Source organism: Malaclemys terrapin, chromosome 7, assembly GCF_027887155.1.
Source record: "Malaclemys terrapin pileata isolate rMalTer1 chromosome 7, rMalTer1.hap1, whole genome shotgun sequence".
In the NCBI taxonomy this organism is placed as follows: Eukaryota; Metazoa; Chordata; order Testudines; family Emydidae; genus Malaclemys; species Malaclemys terrapin.
In genome coordinates, this window is record NC_071511.1 from 33,518,667 (window position 1) to 33,537,368 (window position 18,702).

Below are 18,702 nucleotides of genomic sequence, written 5' to 3' on the forward strand. Positions count from 1 at the left end.
CTGCACATTGGATAGGGGAGATGATGCCTGGCTATGGGGAGCGGGGGCTCGGTAGCAGTCTCTCTCCTGCGCCTTAGAACATCCCAGCTTGTTTCACCACCATGCAGGAATGTTTCCACTCTCACTGGCAGCATCACCAACAGGCTCTGCTCTGTCCTGCAAACTCCCCTCCAGCAAGAATCATGGCTGGTGTGGAGAAAGCAAATGAAGTGTTATTTACCCCTTCACCCAACACACAGACCAGGGGTCACCCAATGAGTAGGCATCAGGCTTAAAACAAACATAAGGAAACACTTCACACAAGGCCCAGTCAGCATGTGGAACTCATTGCCAGGATTCTTGTCAGGCCAAAAGTATAACTACCCAGCTTAAAAAAAGAATTAGCTGACTTCGTGGACAGGGCCGGCTCTGGCTTTTTTGCCGCCCCAGGCAAAAAAGCCCCCCGCCCCCCGGCGGGGAGCGCAGCAGGGGAGGGCGCCGAGCCCGGCCGGGGCCCCGCTCTCCCCAACCAGCTGGAGCGCCGGGAAGAGGGCAGCGAGCCCAGCCGCGGCCTCGCTCTCCCTGACCGGCCAGAGCGCCGGGAGGAGGGCGGCGAGCCCGGACGCGACCCCGCTCTCCCCGACCTGCCGGAGCGCCGGGGGAGGGCGGCGAGCCCACTGCGGCTCTGCTCTCCCCGACCAGCCGGAGCACCGGGGGAGGGCGGCGAGCCCGCTGCGGCTCCGCTCTCCCCAGGTAAGCGCTGCTCCCCTCCAGGTGCCGCCCCAAGCACATGCTTGGTAGGCTGGAGCCGGCCTTGTTCGTGGAGGATATGTTCCTCAATGGCTAGTAGCCGAGATGGTTAGGGATGCAACCCCATGCTCTGATTGTCCTTAAACCTCTAACTGCCAAAAGCTGGGACTACAGGGGATGACTCATTTGATAAATTGTCCTGTTATGTTTATTGGCTCTAAAACATCTGGCACCAGCCACTGCTGCAAACCGGAATAATGGGCTAGATGGACCATTGGTCTGAGCCAGCATAGCTGTTCTCATGTCCTAATGCGGGGGAGCTGGATCCTGGGTTGGAATCAGCAGGGCAAAGATTTCTGACCCGAAGGGGCTTGAGTCTCCTGCAAAGGCCAAGCAGGGCCAGCAGCTAGGAGCAGATGTTGGGCAAATCCACACTGGGAACAAGAGGCAGATGTTTAGCAGGTAGGGTGAGTCCTCAGTGGGGCAGCTCCCCCTGGGGCCAAGTTAGGGTGGCGGGATATGCTTCATTCCTTGGGGGCTTTACATGCAGGCCAGATGGCCCTAAAAACCACCACAGAGCTGAGCTGGAGGCAGGAGTGGCTGTGGGGATCCTCTGGCCTAATGCCCTGCAGGGAGTCCGGCTGGGGACTCAGAACAAGTCCTTCTGGCCTTGGAATCCTTCCCCACACTAGCAACAAACAGCCCCACTGTGTGGGAGCTCAGAAACGTACAAGGATCTTCTGGTTTCACTAATTGCATCTCCTTACTTTTCACTGCTTTGACACTTGTTTATCTAGCAGCAGTCTTGTAGCACTAGGGCCACTCCCAATCCAGTGTGGTAATGAATCAAACATAACACGTGTCAGGCATAGGCGCCCACTTTTCCCAGCGCTGGTGGGTGCTCGCCTCCAGCACCACCCTGACTCCACTCCTGCCTCGCCCCCATTCCAACCCCTTCCCCAAAGTCCCCACCCCAACTCCACCCCCTCCCTGCCCCTATTGGACCCCTTCACCAAATCCCCGCCCTGGCCCCGCCGCTTCCCGGAGCACCGCGTTCTCCCTCCTCCCCCCTCCCTCCCAGCACTTGCCACCGCCAATCAACTCTGGGAGGAGAAGCGGGGACGTGGCATGCTCAGGGGAGGAGGCGGAGTGAAGGTGAACTGGGGCGGGGAGTTTTCCCCATTGGTGCTCCAGCCCCAGAGCACCCACAGAGTCAGCACCTATCCCAGGGGAGGTATTGGCTTAATTTTACCAACAGAGATAACAGTGTCTACTGCGGTAAGTTGACCTATGCTATGCCACTCCAGCTACGTGAATAACGTAGCTGAAGTCGACATACTTAGATCGACTTACCATGGCGTCTTCATTGCGATGAGTCGACTGCTGCTGCTCCCCCGTCGACTGCCTGTGCCTCTTGCGGCGCTGGAGTACAGGAGTCGATCGGAGAGTGCTCAGGGATCGATTTATCGTGTCTAGACTAGACATGATAAATCAATCCCTGCTGGATTGATCGCTGCCCCCAACTCAGTGGGTAGTGTAGACATACCCTCATTGGGGGTAGAGTACAGGAGTGACTGGAAAGCAATCTGCTGCCGATTTGGCGGGTCTTCACTAAACCTGCTAAATCGACCGCCGATGGATCGATCCCGGTTGTAGCCTAGATGGTGGGTGGCTTCCCCAGGATCACACAGGGATGAGGAATAGAGCCCAGGAATCCTGTCTGCCCTTTTCTAAGCACTAGACAAACCTCCCCTTCCAGAGCTGGGGCTAGAAGCCAGGAATCCTAACTGCCAGTCATACCACAGTAAAGAAACCATTTAAAAAGCCCCCTTCCCTCACCCCAAGGCAGCCACAATAAAAAACACTCGAGTCACCACAACATTAATTAACAGGAAAAAGAATTCTTAGGACCCCACCTGCCTCTCTCTGCTACATACACCTCAAGGAACCACACTGGCAAATGGCTTACTACTGCATGCACAGGGGCTTTTATACAAGGCTCCATTCCCATCATGCTCAACAGCAGAGGTAAGCCCATCCCACTTGCCCCGGAAGGACTGAGAACCAGCCAATCACTGCAGCGTTTATTTTTCCCACTGTACCAGGCTTTCCTTCACCTAGAGTTACAGCATGTGTTTGTCTGTGGTGACAGAGCACACAGAAATTCCTCCCCCTCCATCCTCAGTACCCTCTGAAGAAATGGGTTGTGCCAGGAGCCATCAATTCATGGCATTAGGCTCCAGGTAAGGAGCTGGGAGCAACAGAAGCACCAAGCCCTGCAGGGAGTGACTCACCCAAGGCCACACAGAGCTGGGGATAGAATCCAGGCCTCCTAACTCCCCAACACTGTAATCCACTAGATTCCACACACACACCTTATGAGCTAGGACTCCTGGGTTCTATCCCAGCCCTGCTGCAGGGATGGGTTCCTTTTTGGATAGACACCCCCCCCACACACCAACCGTTTAACCACCACCAGATATGGCACACAAGTGACATTTTACCCTCACATAAAGCCCTTCACAGCCTAGCCCCAGCCAATCTATCACCTCCCATCCACTATCGAGATGGCAACAGTCACCTGCCATCAGCCCGTAACACCGGCCTCCATTGCCCACTTGTTACATTTCCAATCAAGCCCCTTGGTGCTTTTTCCTGCACTGCCCCACCCACTTGGGAGGAGCTCCTCATAAACATCCACAACATCACCTCCTGGATCTCCTGCCAATCCTGTCGCAAAACTCTCCTTTGTCTGCAGAAAACTTGACACTGCTCAGGCTGCTGGTGCACAGAGCTCACGGCCTCTCCTGCTGACCAGAGGTGTTTGGTTCCTTGTGCTCCCCTGTCTGGCCAGCTCCACCTGTTGTCCCTTGTAGTAGGCTGGTGGCGCTCTGGGGGCAGGGACTGCCTGGCTGGTCTGTGTTTGTACAGCACCTAGCAGAATGGGGTTCATGACTGCTGCTCATAGGGCCTGCTGCAATACCCTCATTAATAACAATGACTTTACTTTTCATGGGGATTTCAGGCTTCAATCTCTATGTAGGAATTAAGCAGAAGACACTTAGACCCAGAGCCACAAAGCCATCGAGGTGCCTAACTCCCATAGACCCTAGACGTCATCCCACCCTTCCATCCCCCAGTAATAGGCTGTATTCTCTTCTCTGGTCTTGTCTTCACTGGGTCTTAGGCCAGCCTTCCGGAGAACTGGAGCACCTACTAATGGTGCAATAAGCGACATGACCAGCATCCATCCCAATGGGTTTGCTCAGCCTCGCCCCCAAGGGAGAGCTGTGTGGGCAGTGGAGCGTTGGTTTTGGTAGGGTTTTTATAGTACGCGTCGCTCTGTGTTTATCTTGGCAAAGGCTGGTCGGAGATGCTCACCAGCATGGGGGCTGACAGGCAAGGAATCACAGGACGTGGAGGGTTTGATCTTTCAGTCTCTTCACATTTGTAATGGCAGGTGGCTGCCAGTCCCCATGCCCCAGGGAAGCAGAGTGCAAAACTTTTCCCAGAAAAAGCCCTGCAGAAGGGCAAGTTACACTGTGGCTGGCTGGAGAGCTGCTCACACCAGTACAGGTACATTTGCATCCACACTGGCTCGTGGGCACCTCACCCACCAGTGCTGCAGCCAAACGGACTCACTCAGATCTGTCTGCAAGACAGGTGCCACCTTTTCCCAGCAGTGCTTGTAAAACACCTGGGAACCTGAGAATGGCACCGCTCTGCTCACCTCCTGCCCCATATGCCCTGATTCTCTCTCCCAGAGAGCACTGCTCTCACCCCCCCACACACTCAGTACAGATCCTCTCCAGCCCAGGGGACGAAGCCTCTCCCACGCGCACTGTACAGAAGCCAGGTGGTTGGTAGGTCTCTCTGTTATGTTTCATTTATTAGCGGGTGTAAGGAGCGCACCTGGCCCAGCCCGACCTGGCTCTGCTCCCCAGCTCCTCCCAGCCCTGTTCCTCGTGCCCCACCCCCAGTGCGCAGCTCCCTGCACCGGAGCCACAGAGATGGGGGCCATAGGACCCCTCGATGGCGCAGCAAGCCCCCTAGCTGGGGACAGACATGCCGAGAACTGGCACCACCTCCTGCATTTTTGAGGCAGCGAGGGGGAAGGTTGGGGTTCAAAGCACTCCCAGAGGGGGAAGGGAGATGCTGAGACTGGGGAACGAGGGGGGCTGATCCAGGCTGGGCAAGCACGCATCTACTTGGGCAGCAGCAAAGACACAGAGATTAGGCAGCTCCTAGCTAGAGCTGGGCTTTGGGGAGGACTGGGGGTAAGATGTGGGGGATAGAGGGTCCTAACCCAGACAGATCCCCATCCATCTGTCCAGGCCACGTAGGGCTCCACAGTGTCGTCGTTCCATGGGGCAGGGTGGTGGTGGGGGGATCCAGGGCAGGTTCCCCCCACCGATCGGGGGGAGGGGTGTCGATCCTGTGAGGTGCAGCGGGGGCTCCCAGGGTGGGGGTTACAGGTCGCTCTCCCCGTACAGGGCGCTGGAGAAGGAGACGTAGTCCAATGCGCCTGACACCGTGTCAGCCCCGCTGTACTTTGTCATGCGGCTGATGCAATACTCGGCCTGCTCCGGGGGCAGCTCCCGCCGCAGCTCCTCCACGGTGATGTAGTTCTGAAAGGTGAGAGGGGAGATGGTTAGAGGGGAGATGGTTAGGGGGCAGCAGCCCAGCCCCCCCTCCCCACCCATCGGGGCCCTGGCTAGCCTAGGGAGACGAGCACAGGGCAGTGCAGTGCTGGAGCGAGGTTTGTGGGGCCCGTTCAGGCCTGCACTGCCCACACTCACTGTTCTAGCACAGTCTCTCCCGGGGACTTGCTGCAGGGCCACCCCACCGGTGCCACCTGGCCGCGAGCGTCTAACTCAGCGATTCTCAAACTGTGGGTCAGGACCCCAAAGTGGGTCACCAGAGCTGAAGCTCAAGCCCAACTGCCTGGGGCCAAAGCCTGAGGACGTCAGCCCTGGGTGGCGGGGCTCAGGTTACAGGCTGTCTGCCGGGGACTGAAGCCCACGGGTTCAGCCTTCGGTCCCCCCTCCTGAGGCTGTGTAGTAATCTTTGTTGTCAGAAGGGGGTCACGGTGCAATGAAGTTTGAGAACCCCTGATCTAACTACATGAGCAGATGGCCCAGATCCAAGATGCTCTGAGACCCTAGTGACGCTGCATTCAAAACTGGGGGGGGGACCCTCCTGAACCGCAGCCTGTGACTCAGGGTCCTCGACAGCTTGCGGCAGGGGTGCGTCCCTGGGGGCCAGTGGAGGCGGCGTGAAATAAAACCTGCCCCCCACATACCTTCACAGCAAACAAGAGACCCGAGGGAAATTCCAGCAGACCCATGGGAGCTGGCTCAGTGTGACCTAGAGAGGCTACCAATCCCATCATGCACTGCAGCAAGGCCAGCCCCATGCCTTTCATCAGCTGCTACCCCACAGGCCCCAGGGGTTGAGGAAGACGCTCCCAGCCCAGCAGAGCCCTCCAAGGAGGTCGGGGGGGAGGGATGAGGGGGATATGGCTGGACTGACCTTGTCTGATGCCAGGATCTTGAAGGAGGCCACGACCTGCTCAGCCGTGTCGGTCTCAGCCGTCTCGCGGGTCATGAAGTCGATGAAGGCCTGGAACGTCACCACGCCTGTGCTGTTGGGATCCACCAGCATCATGATCCGGGCAAACTCCACCTCACCCTGGGGGGTAGGAATGGGAGTTGGCTGGGGCTGCACTGAGTTAGGCTCAGGGCTGAGCCCAGTGTGGCACTAGGGGGTGCTGTGCTGCAGGGAGTGGGGCAGGGGCTCAGTACAACCAGTACTGGCCCTCCTGTGTGGGAGGGTCTCTTACCAGGTCATAGCCCATGGAGATGAGGCAGGCACGGAAGTCATCAGGGTCCATCATCCCGTTCCTCTTCTGTGGCAGGAGACAGGGAGGGAAGAGAAGACGTCAAGCCAGAAATGTGCCCCCAGGGTCCAGACCGGCCTGACAGGGGTGCAGCCCAGGCAGCCTGAGCTTCTGCTACCAGTGAGTTCTCCCCAAAGCTCCGCAGGGACCTCCACTAGGGTGCAACGCTTCACCTCTGTGAGCCATTCATGCCCCCACACACTCAGGCTGTGTCAGGATTGAGGGGCGTTGGCAGAGCTGTGGGTTGGGACTACGAGGCACCAGCAAAGCTGGCTGTGGGCAGCAGTGGTGGGGAGCTGGGTTACCTAGATGGGAGACAGGTGGGGGGAGTGGGGTTATCTAGAAAGGTTATCAATGGGGGTGGGGCTATCTGGGTAAGGGTGGAATTATTGAAGAGGGTTATCTATGGGGGTGGAGCTAACCAGGCAGGGACGGGGTTATTGATGGGGGCAGGCTGTCCAGCAGGGGCGGGGTTATTGATGGGGCAGGGCTATCCAAAGCGGGCAGGGTTATTGATGGGGTGGGGCTATCCAGACAGGGGCAGGGTTATTGATGGGACAGGGCTATCCAGGCAGAGTCAGGGTCATCAGGATGCGGGGGGGCCGTATCTCACCCGATCAAAGTGGTTGAAGGACGCCCGGAACTCGTTCATCTGCTCCTGGCTGATGCCCTTGGCATCGCGGGTCAGGATCTGGTTCTCCACCTCGTTGATGGTTCGGGCGATCGTCGTCAGCAGCTGCTCCCAGCCCACCCGGATGTGCTGTGGGGACAGGAGAGGGGATCACAGCACCTGGGGATCACCCCACCAAGATCACCCTCCCATCACTCTTGAACATAACTACACACCCGAAGTGCCCCATGCACAAAGCACAATCACATGTCCCCTCATGATTCATGACAACCTTCCCCTCCAAACCCCTCCCCTGAGACCCTCTGCCCCTCTCAGAGCACCCTTAGTCATCCCCTCCTCCCAAGTGCCCCTGTCAGCCCCCGATCCCTGCTTGGAGAGCCCCCGCACAAGGAGCTCCGCAGCCCCATCTGGTCTCTCACCTCCATAGTGTAGCTGGTGTGCTTGTTGTCAAAGACCAGGGCCTCCTGGATGAGCTGGTGGTCGCCCTCCAGCTTGTCGATGTTGGCCTTGTAATTAATGATGTTCTGCTCCTGCTGCTTGAGATGGTTCATCTGGTCCTCGAGGGAGCCACTGATGTCCACTGAGATGTGCCCAATCTCCTGCAAGAGGCAAGGGGCTGTCACTGGGTGAGGACACTGTGCCCTGCTCTTCTTACTGCACCCCACTCCCTTCCCAGAACTGAGAGAGAACCCAGGAGTCCTGGCGCCCCGCTTCCCACTCCCCCGCTCTAACCATTATAGACTCATAGAATCATAGGAGTGGAAGGGATCTCAAGTGGTCACCTGCACTCCATCAGGACTAAGTAATAACAGGACCATCCCTGGCAGGTGTGTGTCTAACCTGCTCTTAAAAACCTCCAGTGATGGAGATTCCACAACCTCCCTGGGCAATTTATTCCAGTGCTTAACCAGCCTGACAGGAAGTTTTTCCTAATGTCCAACCTAAACCTCTCAGGCTGCAATTTAAGCCCATTGTTTCTTGTCCTATCCTCAGAGGTTAAGGAGAACAATTTACCTCCCTCCTCCTTGTAACAAGCTTTATTGTACTTGAAAACTATTATCATGTCCCCCCCTCAGTCTTCTCTTCTCCAGATTTCCCTCATAGGTCATGTTTTCTAGACATTTAATAATTTTTGTCACTCTTCTCAAGACTTTCTCCAATTTGTCCACATCTTTCCTGAAATGTGGCGCCCAGAACTGGACACAATACTCCAGTTGAGGCCTAATCAGCGCGGAGTAGAGCAGAAGAATTACTTCTTGTGGCTTGCTTACAACACTCCTGCTAATACATCCCAGAATGATGTTTGCCTTTTTTGCAACAGTGTTACATTGTTGACCCATATTTAGCTTGGGATCCACTATGACCCCCAGATCCCTTTCCGCAGAACTCCTTCCTAGGCAATTTCCCATTTTGTATGTGTGCAATGATTGTTCCTTCCTAAGTGGAGTACTCTGCATTTGTCCTTACTGAATTTCATCCTACTTACTTCAGACCATTTCTCCAGTTTGTCCAGATCATTTTGAATTTCAATCCTATCCTCCAAAGCACTTGCAACCCCTCCCAGCTTGGTATTGTCCACAAACTTTATAAGTGTACTCTCTATGCCATTATCTAAATCATTGATGAAGGTATTGATTAGAGCCAGGCCCAGAACTGATCCCTGCAGGACCCGCCCCTTGTTATGCCCTTCCAGCCTGACTGTGAACCACTGATAACTCCTCCTGGGAATGGTTTTCCAAAGTTATGCACTCACCTTATAATTAGGGCCCTACCAAATTCATGGTCCAATTGGTCAATTTCACGGTCATAAGATTTTTAAAATCGTAAATGTCATGATTTCAGATATTTAAATCTGAAATTTCATGGTGTTGTAACTGTAGGGGTCATGTCCCAAAAGGGAGCTGTGGGGGTGTTGCAAGGCTATTGTAGGGGGGTCGCAGTATTGCCACCCTTACTTCTGTGCTGCTGCTGGTGGGATGCTGCCATCAGAGGTAGGTGCCTGGCCAGCAGCCTCTGCTCTCCGGCCACCCAGCTCTGAAGGCAGCACAGAAGTAAGGGTGGCAATACTGCGACCCCCCCATCAATAACTTTGCTACCCCCCACAATCCCCTTTTGGTTCAGGCCCCCCAGTTTGAGAAATGCTGGTCTTCCCTATGAAATCTGTATAGGTAAAAGTACACAAAAGACCAGATTTCATGGTCCGTGACGTGTTTTTCATGGCCTTGAATTTGGTAGGGCCCTACTTATAGTAGCTCCATCTAGGTTGCATTTCCCTAGTTTGTTTATGAGAAGATCATGCGAAACAGTATTAAAGGCCTTACTAAAGTCAAGATCTATCACATCTACCAGTTCCCCCCATCCACAAGGCTTGTTACCCTTGTCAAAGAAAACTATTAAGTTAGTTTGACAGGATTTGTTCTTGATAAATCCATGCTGACTGTCACTTATCACCTTATTATTGTCTAGGTGTTTGCAAATTGATTGCTTAATTATTTACTCCATTATTTTTCTGGGTACTGAAGTTATGCTGACTGGTCTGTAATTCCCCAGGTTGTCCTCATTCTCCTTTCTATAGATGGGCACTATATTTGCCCTTTTCCAGTCTTCTGCAATCTCTCCCGTCTTCCATGACGTTAGAAGATAATTGCTAATGGTTCATATATCTCCTCAGTCAGCTCCTTGAGTATTCTAGGATGCATTTCATCAGGCCCTGGTGACTTGAAGACATCTGACTTGTCTAAGTAATTTTTAACTTGTTCTTTCCCTATTTTAGCCTCTGATCCTCTCTCATTTTCACTGGCATTCACTGTGTTAGACGTCCAATTACTACTAACCTTTTTGGTGAAAACAAACAAAAAAAAGTCATTTAGCACTTCTGCCATTCCCACATTTTCTGTTGTGTTTTCCGTCTCATTAAGTAATGGGCCTACCTGTCCTTGGTCATCTTCTTGCTTCTAATGTATTTGTAGAACGTTTTCTTGTTACCCTTTATGTCTCTAGCTAGTTTGATCTCGTTTTGTGCCTTGGCCTTTCTGATTTTGTTGCTACATACTTTTGTTATTTGTTTATATTCATCCTTTGTAATTTGACCAAGTTTCCACTTGTTGTAAGACTCTTTTTTGAATTGTAGCTAGAACCCAGGAGCTGTAGCTAGAACCCAGGAGTCCTGACTCCCAGCCCAGCCCCCTCCCAACCATTAGTCCTCCTTTCCCAGAGCCGTGGCTAGAATCCACACATGAGCTCTCACCTCCATCTTGGTCTGGATCCAGGGCCCCAAGACATTGGCCTGGGCAGCGAATTGGCGCCGCAGCCGCTCATTGGCCTGTTGCCGCGCCAGCTCCTCCTGCAGCGTCTGGTCTCGGTGTGGCACCAGCTGCTTCACCTGTGGGGGGAGGGAGCAGCAGGTGAGAGGCTGTGGGACAGGGCTCCAGATGGGAGGAGGCTGAGCACAATGGGCTGGGAAGGCGGGGTTCCAGCTTGGGGAGGCCAGAGCCCAAGAGCAATGGGGCTGGGGAGGCAGGGCCAGACAGAGAGGCACTGACAGACAGGCAGGGGGTGTGACGCCTGTGGGGTCAGATGGCTAGCTGGACAGGAGTGGGATAGACACAGTCAGCGGGTGGGAGGGTCAGCCGGGTCCCCGCTCCCAGTGGCCGCACTCACCGTGTCCCACTTGCTGGCGATGTCGAGGTGCGAGAGGTTGGTGTAGGGGTTCACCCCGCTCAGCTTGATGCCGTAAGTCTGGGCGATCTTCTGGATCTCGTTCTGGATGCCTAGGATGGCCATGCGCTCCTTGTCGGCCTCGGGCAGCGTGGCCTTGAACTGCTCATGGGCCGTGATCAGGCTCTGTGGGCAGAGGGACAGTCGCCATGGGGAGAGTGTGGCCCGAAGAGCCCCTCACAGCCCATGGGCTGAGGGCCCACAGCCCTGTGTCAGATCCAGCCTGACACCCTCACTCCCCACCACGCTGGGGGCAGAACATGTCCTGTGAGGTCTGGTGTGTACAGCGGTGGCCCGCTGGTCCCCAGAGCCCTGTCGGATGCCTGTGCAGGCTCTGCCCAGAGTTATCGATGTGCTGGTTGTATGTTCGTACAGGGCATTTGGGAGGCAGAGCTCACACCCAGCCTGGACAGCGCAAGGGGCAGCGACCCAGCTGGCTGGTTGGACAGTGACAGGATATTTACATATAAGGCAAACAAAGGCATTAAGCTAACAAGAGGTGAAAGAGACACCTGAGTGATCATGCCTGGGACAGAGCTTGCACCCCAGGCCGCCCTCTGGCTCTGGATGCAGGGACAATGGCCTCTGGTGACACAGGGGGAACAAAGAGACCTTCTCGTTACCCGTCACGGAGGGGCCAGAGGAAGCAGAGCCTCTGAGCCTAGGAAAGCTGGGACCCCGGGCCGGGGGGCTGGAGATGCTGCAAACTTGAAGTGGATGAGAAAACTGCTCGGGCAAAGGCTGGAACTTTGGGAAATGAAGTGTGATAGCTAGAAAGCGGGTTTTGTTCTCTCCAGCAAAGCTCTGTCTTGCTGAGGCTGAGGGGTAACACCGGGGCTTACGGTTCTGGACACCTAAGCAGAGCAACACAGGGACACTGTGCCCGACTGTGCCGCACCGCATAGACCCCCCACTTCCCTCGACCCGCTCCCACCCAGCCCCAGCCCTGCCACTTCCCCTAATTCCCCCCATCTCTCCTGACCCCAGAGAGCAGGGGGCCGAGGGATTCATACACAGAGAGGAAACTAAGGCACAGAGCAGGAAGGTCAAAGGCAAAGCCAGGATAGAACCCAGGAGTCCTGGCTCCCAGTGCTCCCTGTGGTAACCACTAGACCCCACTCCCCTCCCAGAGCCAGGGATCTAGCCCAGGGGCCCAGTGGGCCACACCTGGATCTCCTCAATGCTGTGCACGATGAACATGTCCTGCAGGTCCTCGGTGGCGCCATCCATCCAGTTGTTGAAGGGGGCAGCTCTCTTGGCAAACTCCAGGTACAGCTGGTCGATGGTCTCCAGCAGCTTCTCCACCCGCTGGGCAGGGGCAGAGCCAGAGGGTTAGAGGGGAAGGGGCACCACCATCCCCCCAGCCCCTGCACCGGAGCAGGCCTGTCCCCCGGCCCACTCCGGTTGGCAGCAGGAGCTCCCTGCCATCCGGGAACCCCTCTCACCTCCAGCGCGTCCCTCCTCTTCTGGGTCAGGGTGCCCAGCGTGTCCCATTGGTCACAGATGGCCTGGCAGCGGGAGTTCACCGACGCGGCATCATGGTAGTCCAGCTCGCTGCGGGGGAGGGGAGAGATGGTGGGAAGGTAAGGGCAATGAGCCACGGGGCAAGGCACAGAGCCACTGGGCTGCCATGGGGCAAGGCACAGAGCCACTGGGCTGCCACAGGGCAAGGCACAGAGCCATGGGGCAAGGTGCAGAGCCCTGGATATTGCCCACCTAGCTAGGGACACCACCTGCCCGGGCACTAGGAGCTGGGTGGGGCCTCGTGGTTAGAGCAGGGGGCTGAGGGCCAGGACTCTTGGGTTCTCTCCCTGGCTCTGGCATGGGGATTTTGACCGGGGTGTGTGTCTCAGGCCCAGCACTTACTTAAGCTCCTGGGCGATGGCGGCAATCTGCTCCACGCGGTCCTGGTGGGCAGCCAGGTCGCTCTCAAAGGCCTCGTGTTTGCGCATCAGCGCCCGAACCTCCATGAGTGAGGCCGACTCATAGTCCCTCTGTGAAAGCATTTCCTCCTTCCCTGCAGGGGCAGCACAGTCTGAGCCTGGCCAACCTTCTCCACCCCCAGCCCACCAGCTCCCGCCCTTTGTACCTCCTGTCCCTCACCCTATGGGCCTCTGGGGCACAGAGGAACCCAGAGGGCTGGGAGGAGCCCAGGGTAGGGGGGCAGGGCCTGAGAGGTAGTGCCCTCCTGGGGCGGGGACTGGAGCAGTTCCCTCTGGGGGAGATCCACAGTGGGAGTACCCCATAGCGGAGGTGTAGGGGAAGGCAGGGTGATCCCTGTAGCAGAAAGGGGTATTCCTGTAGTGAGGGATGGGGGTGGGGGGAGCCCTATAGCAGAAGGGGCTGGGGGGATCCCTGGCCCAGGGGGGCAGGGGGCTGATACCTCTGGTCCAGGACTCGTGCAGCGTCGCCTTCTGCTTGAACTTCTCAGCCAGGTGCTCCAGGCGCTCCAAGCGGCGGATCTCGGTCAGCAGCCACTCCTCATAGCCCTTCTCCACCTGCTCCAGCCCCTTCCAGGCGTTGGCGATATCCTATCCCCACCGCAGACAGAGATGCGTGAACCTGGGCGCTGCCCCCTCCTCCCACACACACAGCACCAGGGGAGTGCTGGAGCAGGCCACCTGTCCTGCCTCACCCCTGCCCGTCCCCTGGGGCAGTAGCACCCAGATCACAGCCACCCTATGCCCACCTGGGAGACAGGAACTGCCCCCTGGACACACCAGCCTGGGCCCCATCAGCAACTGACAAGCTCTGTGATAGTCCATGCCCTGTGTGTGTCCTCACCACCCTCAATACGTGGCTCCACACAACATGGGCACCGCCTCCCGGGCACACATGGCTCCCCACCCCATGGGCACTGCCTCTGGGCACACATGCCTTATTGCCCCCTGGGCACACATAGCTCCCTACCCAGTGGGCACCACCCCCCGGGTATACATGCCTCCCCACCCCCTGGACACATGTGGCTCTGTGCTTCATGAGCACCATTGCACAACAGGGATGTGTCAGTCCCTGGTCCATGTGGACCCATGTCCCATGGATGTGCCATGCAGGCCTCATCCCCACTCAGGGTAGCAGAGGCAGTGTCATGGATGGATGGCAGATTCCCCTGCAGGTGCCAACGGCCCCATGGCAGGTGCGTGGCCTTCCTGTGCCATAGCTCACCGACACCATCTTGCCCTCGGAGGGCATGAAGGCAGGCCGGTTGCTGAGGCGCAGCTTGGTCTGCAGGGTGTTGAAGTTGATCTCAAGCTGGCATTTCTCCTGCACGCGGGGTGGTTTGTGGACTCGGCGATAGTCCCGGAAATCCTCCAGCTTGCGCCGCATGGCGCTCATGCTCTTCTCTGCCACGCGGTTCTCTAGCCATGGGATGGTGCGCCGGATCCACTCCAGCAGCTGTAGGGAGCCATGGGAAGGGTCAGGGCCAGCAGGGGGCAGTACTGGGTCACTCCAGCCCCTATAGACCCTTGGGGGAGAGCCACAGGCACATAGCCCAACACTAGCTCCTCACTCCCCAGCCTGGCCCTCAGCACCCCTTCCCTCCCCCTCCCCCCCAAGCATTAATTAATACAGCTGTACCTCATCAGGCCAGTATATCACCCCCACTGCACCCAGGGGACCTGGCTCCCAACCCCTCCCACTGCTCTAACCCACTAGATCTCCCTCCACTGCTAGAGCCAGGCGAGAACCCAGGAGTCCTGATGCCCATTCAAGGCCTTGCTGCCTCTCTCCAGTGAGCCCAGGTCTGGGAGCAAGCCCCCAGCAGGTGTCGGGCGAGGGGGCATGGCTTCTTCAGGGGAGGATGGATTGATACCTCGCTTGCCAGCTTCTCGTACTCCTCCATCAGTTTCTCGTTCTCCTGATTGACAGCCAGCACCTTGCAGATCCTGTTTGCAGCCGTCTCGGCCTGGGGTGGGGTGGGGGGAGAAACACCACATTACTTCTCAAGGGAGGGAATAGAGCAGCCTGAGCACAGTGCTTCCCTTCCCCTGACCGAGATCAGGGCCCCCTGTCGAACATCTTTGGGGCCTCACGGGAGAGAGCTGTGCTGGGCCCTGCATGGACCCTGAGCAAAGTCAGGCACCTGTTGGGCAGGGTGCTGCACAGACGCCCTCACCTGAGATCGGGACCCCTGTTGTGCCAAGCATTGCACTGATCCCAACAGAGACTGGGGCCCCATGGGGGTGGGCACCACACAGACCCCGACCAAGACTGTCCCCACCCCCAGCCCCATTTGCACTGGAGACACACACACACGCATGCACACGCACCTGCTCTGCTCCAGCAAAGGCATGGTAGAAGCAGGACACGTAGGTCATGATGGCTTTCTCGTCTGGCTTGGGCGTGTTGACAATATCTGCAGAAAGATGCCAGCAGCTCAGTGGGGGTGGGGGAGCGAGGGTGTGACCTGGCCACACACCCTGCACTGGAGTTTCGAATACTTCCCCCCCAACCCAGCAACCTGTGTGACCTCCTACAGCCCCCCCGTCCCTCCCTCCTGGAACACCTGTCCCCAGTGCACTCCCCCCAGCCCCAGCCCTTCCCTCAGGATGTGCCTGTGAGAGAGTGGGAACGTTTCATAATATTTTTATGAATCCTATGTGTGCCTCAGTTTCCCCCTGTACTTCGCATGGCTAGCCAGTGGGGGGAAGGGATTATGTTTGCTCTCAGGGCTGGTCTACACTAGACACTTACAGCGGCATAGCCATGTCTCCCTGGGGTGTGAAAAATCCATCCCCCATGATATAGCTATACTGACCTCCCCCCAGTGTGGACAGGGCTAGAAGGATAGAAGAATTCTCCCGCTGACCTAGCTACCGCCTCTTGGGGAGGTGGGAAACTACAGCCATGGGCAAAGCCCTCTCCTGGTATAGGTGGTGTCTACAGTGAAGCGCTGCAGTGGCTGAAGTGTAGAGATACCCGGCCCAGGAGTCACAGGGGTGCATCACTTCCCTGCTAGGCTGGAGTGAATACATTTGTTAAGAAACTGGCTGAAGCTGACCAGATCAACAAGGGGGCCAGCGAGACAATGCCAACCCAGAGAGTCAGGGATCTAGGAGAGGGATGTGAATTCAGCCCAGCCCAGCCTGGGTACCAAGGACTAAGCCTGGCCCAGGAAGCCCAACATCCAGAGCCTGGCACTGGAGGTGACTGCGGCTGGGCTGGTGAATTGCTCAGGGCTGAGCAGATGGACTGTGCTGGAGCCTTGATTTCTTTGTATGAACATCAGGACTCCAGGTGACCCACAAGCCCTGCTCCGTTTGGAGAAGGCTCTTTGGTGCCATGGCAGATCCCAGCTGGGGGTGTCAGTCCTGAGGGGTGGACAAGGCTCTGCCAGGAGCTTGTCTCAGCTGGACTCACAGGGCAGAGCTCATGGGGTGAGGCAGGGGGGCGGGAGCCCAGGGGCTCAGTCTAGGAGGCAGTGAGGCCACATGGCCTGTCCTGAAGGGTTCCTCCACGGGGGGGAGTGGGGGGGTCTGGCACATGTAGGGGTTCCTCTAAGAGACTGTTTCAGAGCTGGGATGTAGCGCAGATCCTGGGGGTCTATGACAGTGTCCCCCAGCCCCTGCCTGGAAGCATCCTCCCCCCCAGGCTGGGCTGCACAGGCCCAGAGCGCCAGCTGCCCTGGGCATTAGAGCCATGTCCCCTGGATCCACAGCCCGCAAGGCCATGAAGGGTGGGGAGAGTCTGGCTCCAGGCCCCTCATTCCACAGAGCATCCCAGTGTGGTGGGTCAAGGGGACAGCCTGAGATCCGCACAGGAGGAAATGGAAAAAGGGACACTGGAGAGGAGGATTCCCTCCTACCTACCCACCAAGGAATCAGTGGCAGAGCCAAAAACAAAACCCAGGAGTTCTGGCTCCCAGCCCCCTGCTCTAACCCACTAGATCCCCTCCTGAGCTGGGAGAGAACCCAGGCGTCCTGATCTACAGAATCAGGTCTGGGGGCTGAAGTGGGAGCTCAGGTAGGAGGAGGATAAATGATCACATTTCCAGGGCCAAGCTGGTTCAGCCAGACCCTCACAGGGCCCAGGAGAAGGGTCGGGGTCAGAGGTCAGGATCAGGTTCAAGGGTTAGAAATTGGGATTAGGACTAGGAGCCAAGATCAGGATTAGGGAGCCGAGGTCAGGCCAAGGTTCCAGGGTCAGGGTCACGCGAAGGGCCAGGCCAGAGCACTGGGTCCCCAGGCTCCTCTGTGCAGCTTTCGGAGTGCAGCGCCCGGCCCTCACCTTCAGCGTCCAGCATCTTGGGGATGTCGAGGTACTTCTCAGCCACCTCAAAGGCCGTGTTGAGGTTCCCAATGGGGTCATCCTAGGCACAGAGAGGCAGAGCCGTAAGACTGCGGGGGGGCTTGGTGACAGGCTGGGGCAGGGGGCAAAGAGGGCTGCGTGAGCCACAGGCAAGGGGGGCACCATGAGAAGGACGGGGCCCTGCAGGGAGCAGGGTAGGAAGGGGGGCCTGAGCCATGGGGTGGGCACGTCAGCAGTAACAGGGAGGGGAGGGTGTTCACGGGGACAGGAAGCTGCTGCTCAGAGCTCGGATAACAGGTCAGGGACAGGGATCTGGCCAGCAAAGAGCTGAACGTCCTTGGGCAGAAACAGCCGGGGGGGGGGGGAGAAGAGAACTAAATGGGGGGCTGGGGCAGTGCCAGGAACCAGGACCAATGTCACTGGGCTGGTAGCTGGGGAGGGCTGTCCTGTGGTAGCAGGGAGCTGGTGGGGAAGGGGATGGGAGGAGGGGAGGCAGCAAGGGTGGGGGCTGGGGCAATGGGGGGAATGCCTGGGGAAGGGGGCGGGGAGACAGCAGGGGCAGGGGCTGTCGCACCTTTCTGAGCTTGGCATAGTCAATGAGGTCAGGCCGGTGGCGGTGGATCAGGGCGCACAGGGCCAGCCCGTCCTTCCAGCTGCGCCGCATCCGGGGGGAAGGAGAAGGAGAAGTCGGGTGATCCTCGGCTATGACCCCTGGCCAGCTGCAGGCGCTGTGCTGGGGCCCGGCACTACACACACACCCCAGCCCCGCCCTACGCTCCCTCCTCCGGCCCAGCTGCCCCTGGGCTCCTTCACTCAAGCCAGCACTGCTGGAGCTGCTGCCTCCTGGGAGCGGGGCTGAGCCCTAGCCACCTCGACTCATGAAGGCTGCAGGGCGAGGGCGCCCCTGGGGCCTGCCCCAAAGCCCCGAGCCCCGAGTGAAACCCCCCTCCTCACAGCACCCCCTACCTGATGTGGAAGTTCTGCACATTGACGTTCCGGTACGGAGCCGTCTTCCTCTGGCACCACAGCAGCAGCCCCTCCTTGGCCGAGGTCTCTGCAAGAAACCAGGTAGCATGGCTCAGACCCCCCTGGTCCAGGTGCACGGAGGGGCTGAGAAGCAGGAGATGGGGTGGGGGTGGAGTGCCCCCTGGCAGGAAGGGCCTGCAGTGCAAGGGAGAGCCTTACCCACAGCCCCCCATTGGTGGGTGTGTGGGGGCAGCAGGGATGTCTTAGATTCATGGAGTGCCAGCCCAGAAAGGACTCAGACTCAGACTTTAAGGTCAGAAGGGACCATTATGATCTTCTAGTCTGACCTACACAACACAGGCCACAGAATCTCACCCACCCACTCCTGTAACGAACCCCTAACCTATGTCTGAGCTACTGAAGTCCTCAACTTGTGGTTTAAATACTTCAAGGTGCAGAGAATCCTCCAGCAAATGACCCGTGCCCCATGCTGCGGAGGAAGGTGAAAACC

The 18,702-nt window shown here is 57.6% G+C and overlaps 1 protein-coding gene across 1 annotated transcript in view; it reads right to left on the reverse strand.

The window, feature by feature from the left end:
• Positions 1 to 4,588: 4,588 nt before the first annotated feature.
• The window catches only part of ACTN3 (actinin alpha 3), a 31,337-nt gene continuing 17,223 nt past the window's right edge, over positions 4,589 to 18,702 (reverse strand). Inside the window, exons 5-21 of the mRNA XM_054035139.1 lie at positions 18,192 to 18,279; positions 17,800 to 17,878; positions 17,205 to 17,286; positions 15,248 to 15,333; positions 14,791 to 14,883; positions 14,142 to 14,372; positions 13,360 to 13,507; positions 12,843 to 12,993; positions 12,422 to 12,530; positions 12,144 to 12,284; positions 10,920 to 11,102; positions 10,507 to 10,641; positions 7,679 to 7,858; positions 7,242 to 7,388; positions 6,572 to 6,637; positions 6,262 to 6,420; positions 4,589 to 5,357 (exon numbers count right to left, since the gene is read on the reverse strand). Coding sequence (XP_053891114.1) covers positions 5,199 to 5,357; positions 6,262 to 6,420; positions 6,572 to 6,637; positions 7,242 to 7,388; positions 7,679 to 7,858; positions 10,507 to 10,641; positions 10,920 to 11,102; positions 12,144 to 12,284; positions 12,422 to 12,530; positions 12,843 to 12,993; positions 13,360 to 13,507; positions 14,142 to 14,372; positions 14,791 to 14,883; positions 15,248 to 15,333; positions 17,205 to 17,286; positions 17,800 to 17,878; positions 18,192 to 18,279 — 2,237 coding nt within the window. The 3' untranslated portion in view covers positions 4,589 to 5,198. The remainder of the gene's footprint in view (positions 5,358 to 6,261; positions 6,421 to 6,571; positions 6,638 to 7,241; positions 7,389 to 7,678; positions 7,859 to 10,506; positions 10,642 to 10,919; positions 11,103 to 12,143; positions 12,285 to 12,421; positions 12,531 to 12,842; positions 12,994 to 13,359; positions 13,508 to 14,141; positions 14,373 to 14,790; positions 14,884 to 15,247; positions 15,334 to 17,204; positions 17,287 to 17,799; positions 17,879 to 18,191; positions 18,280 to 18,702) is intronic.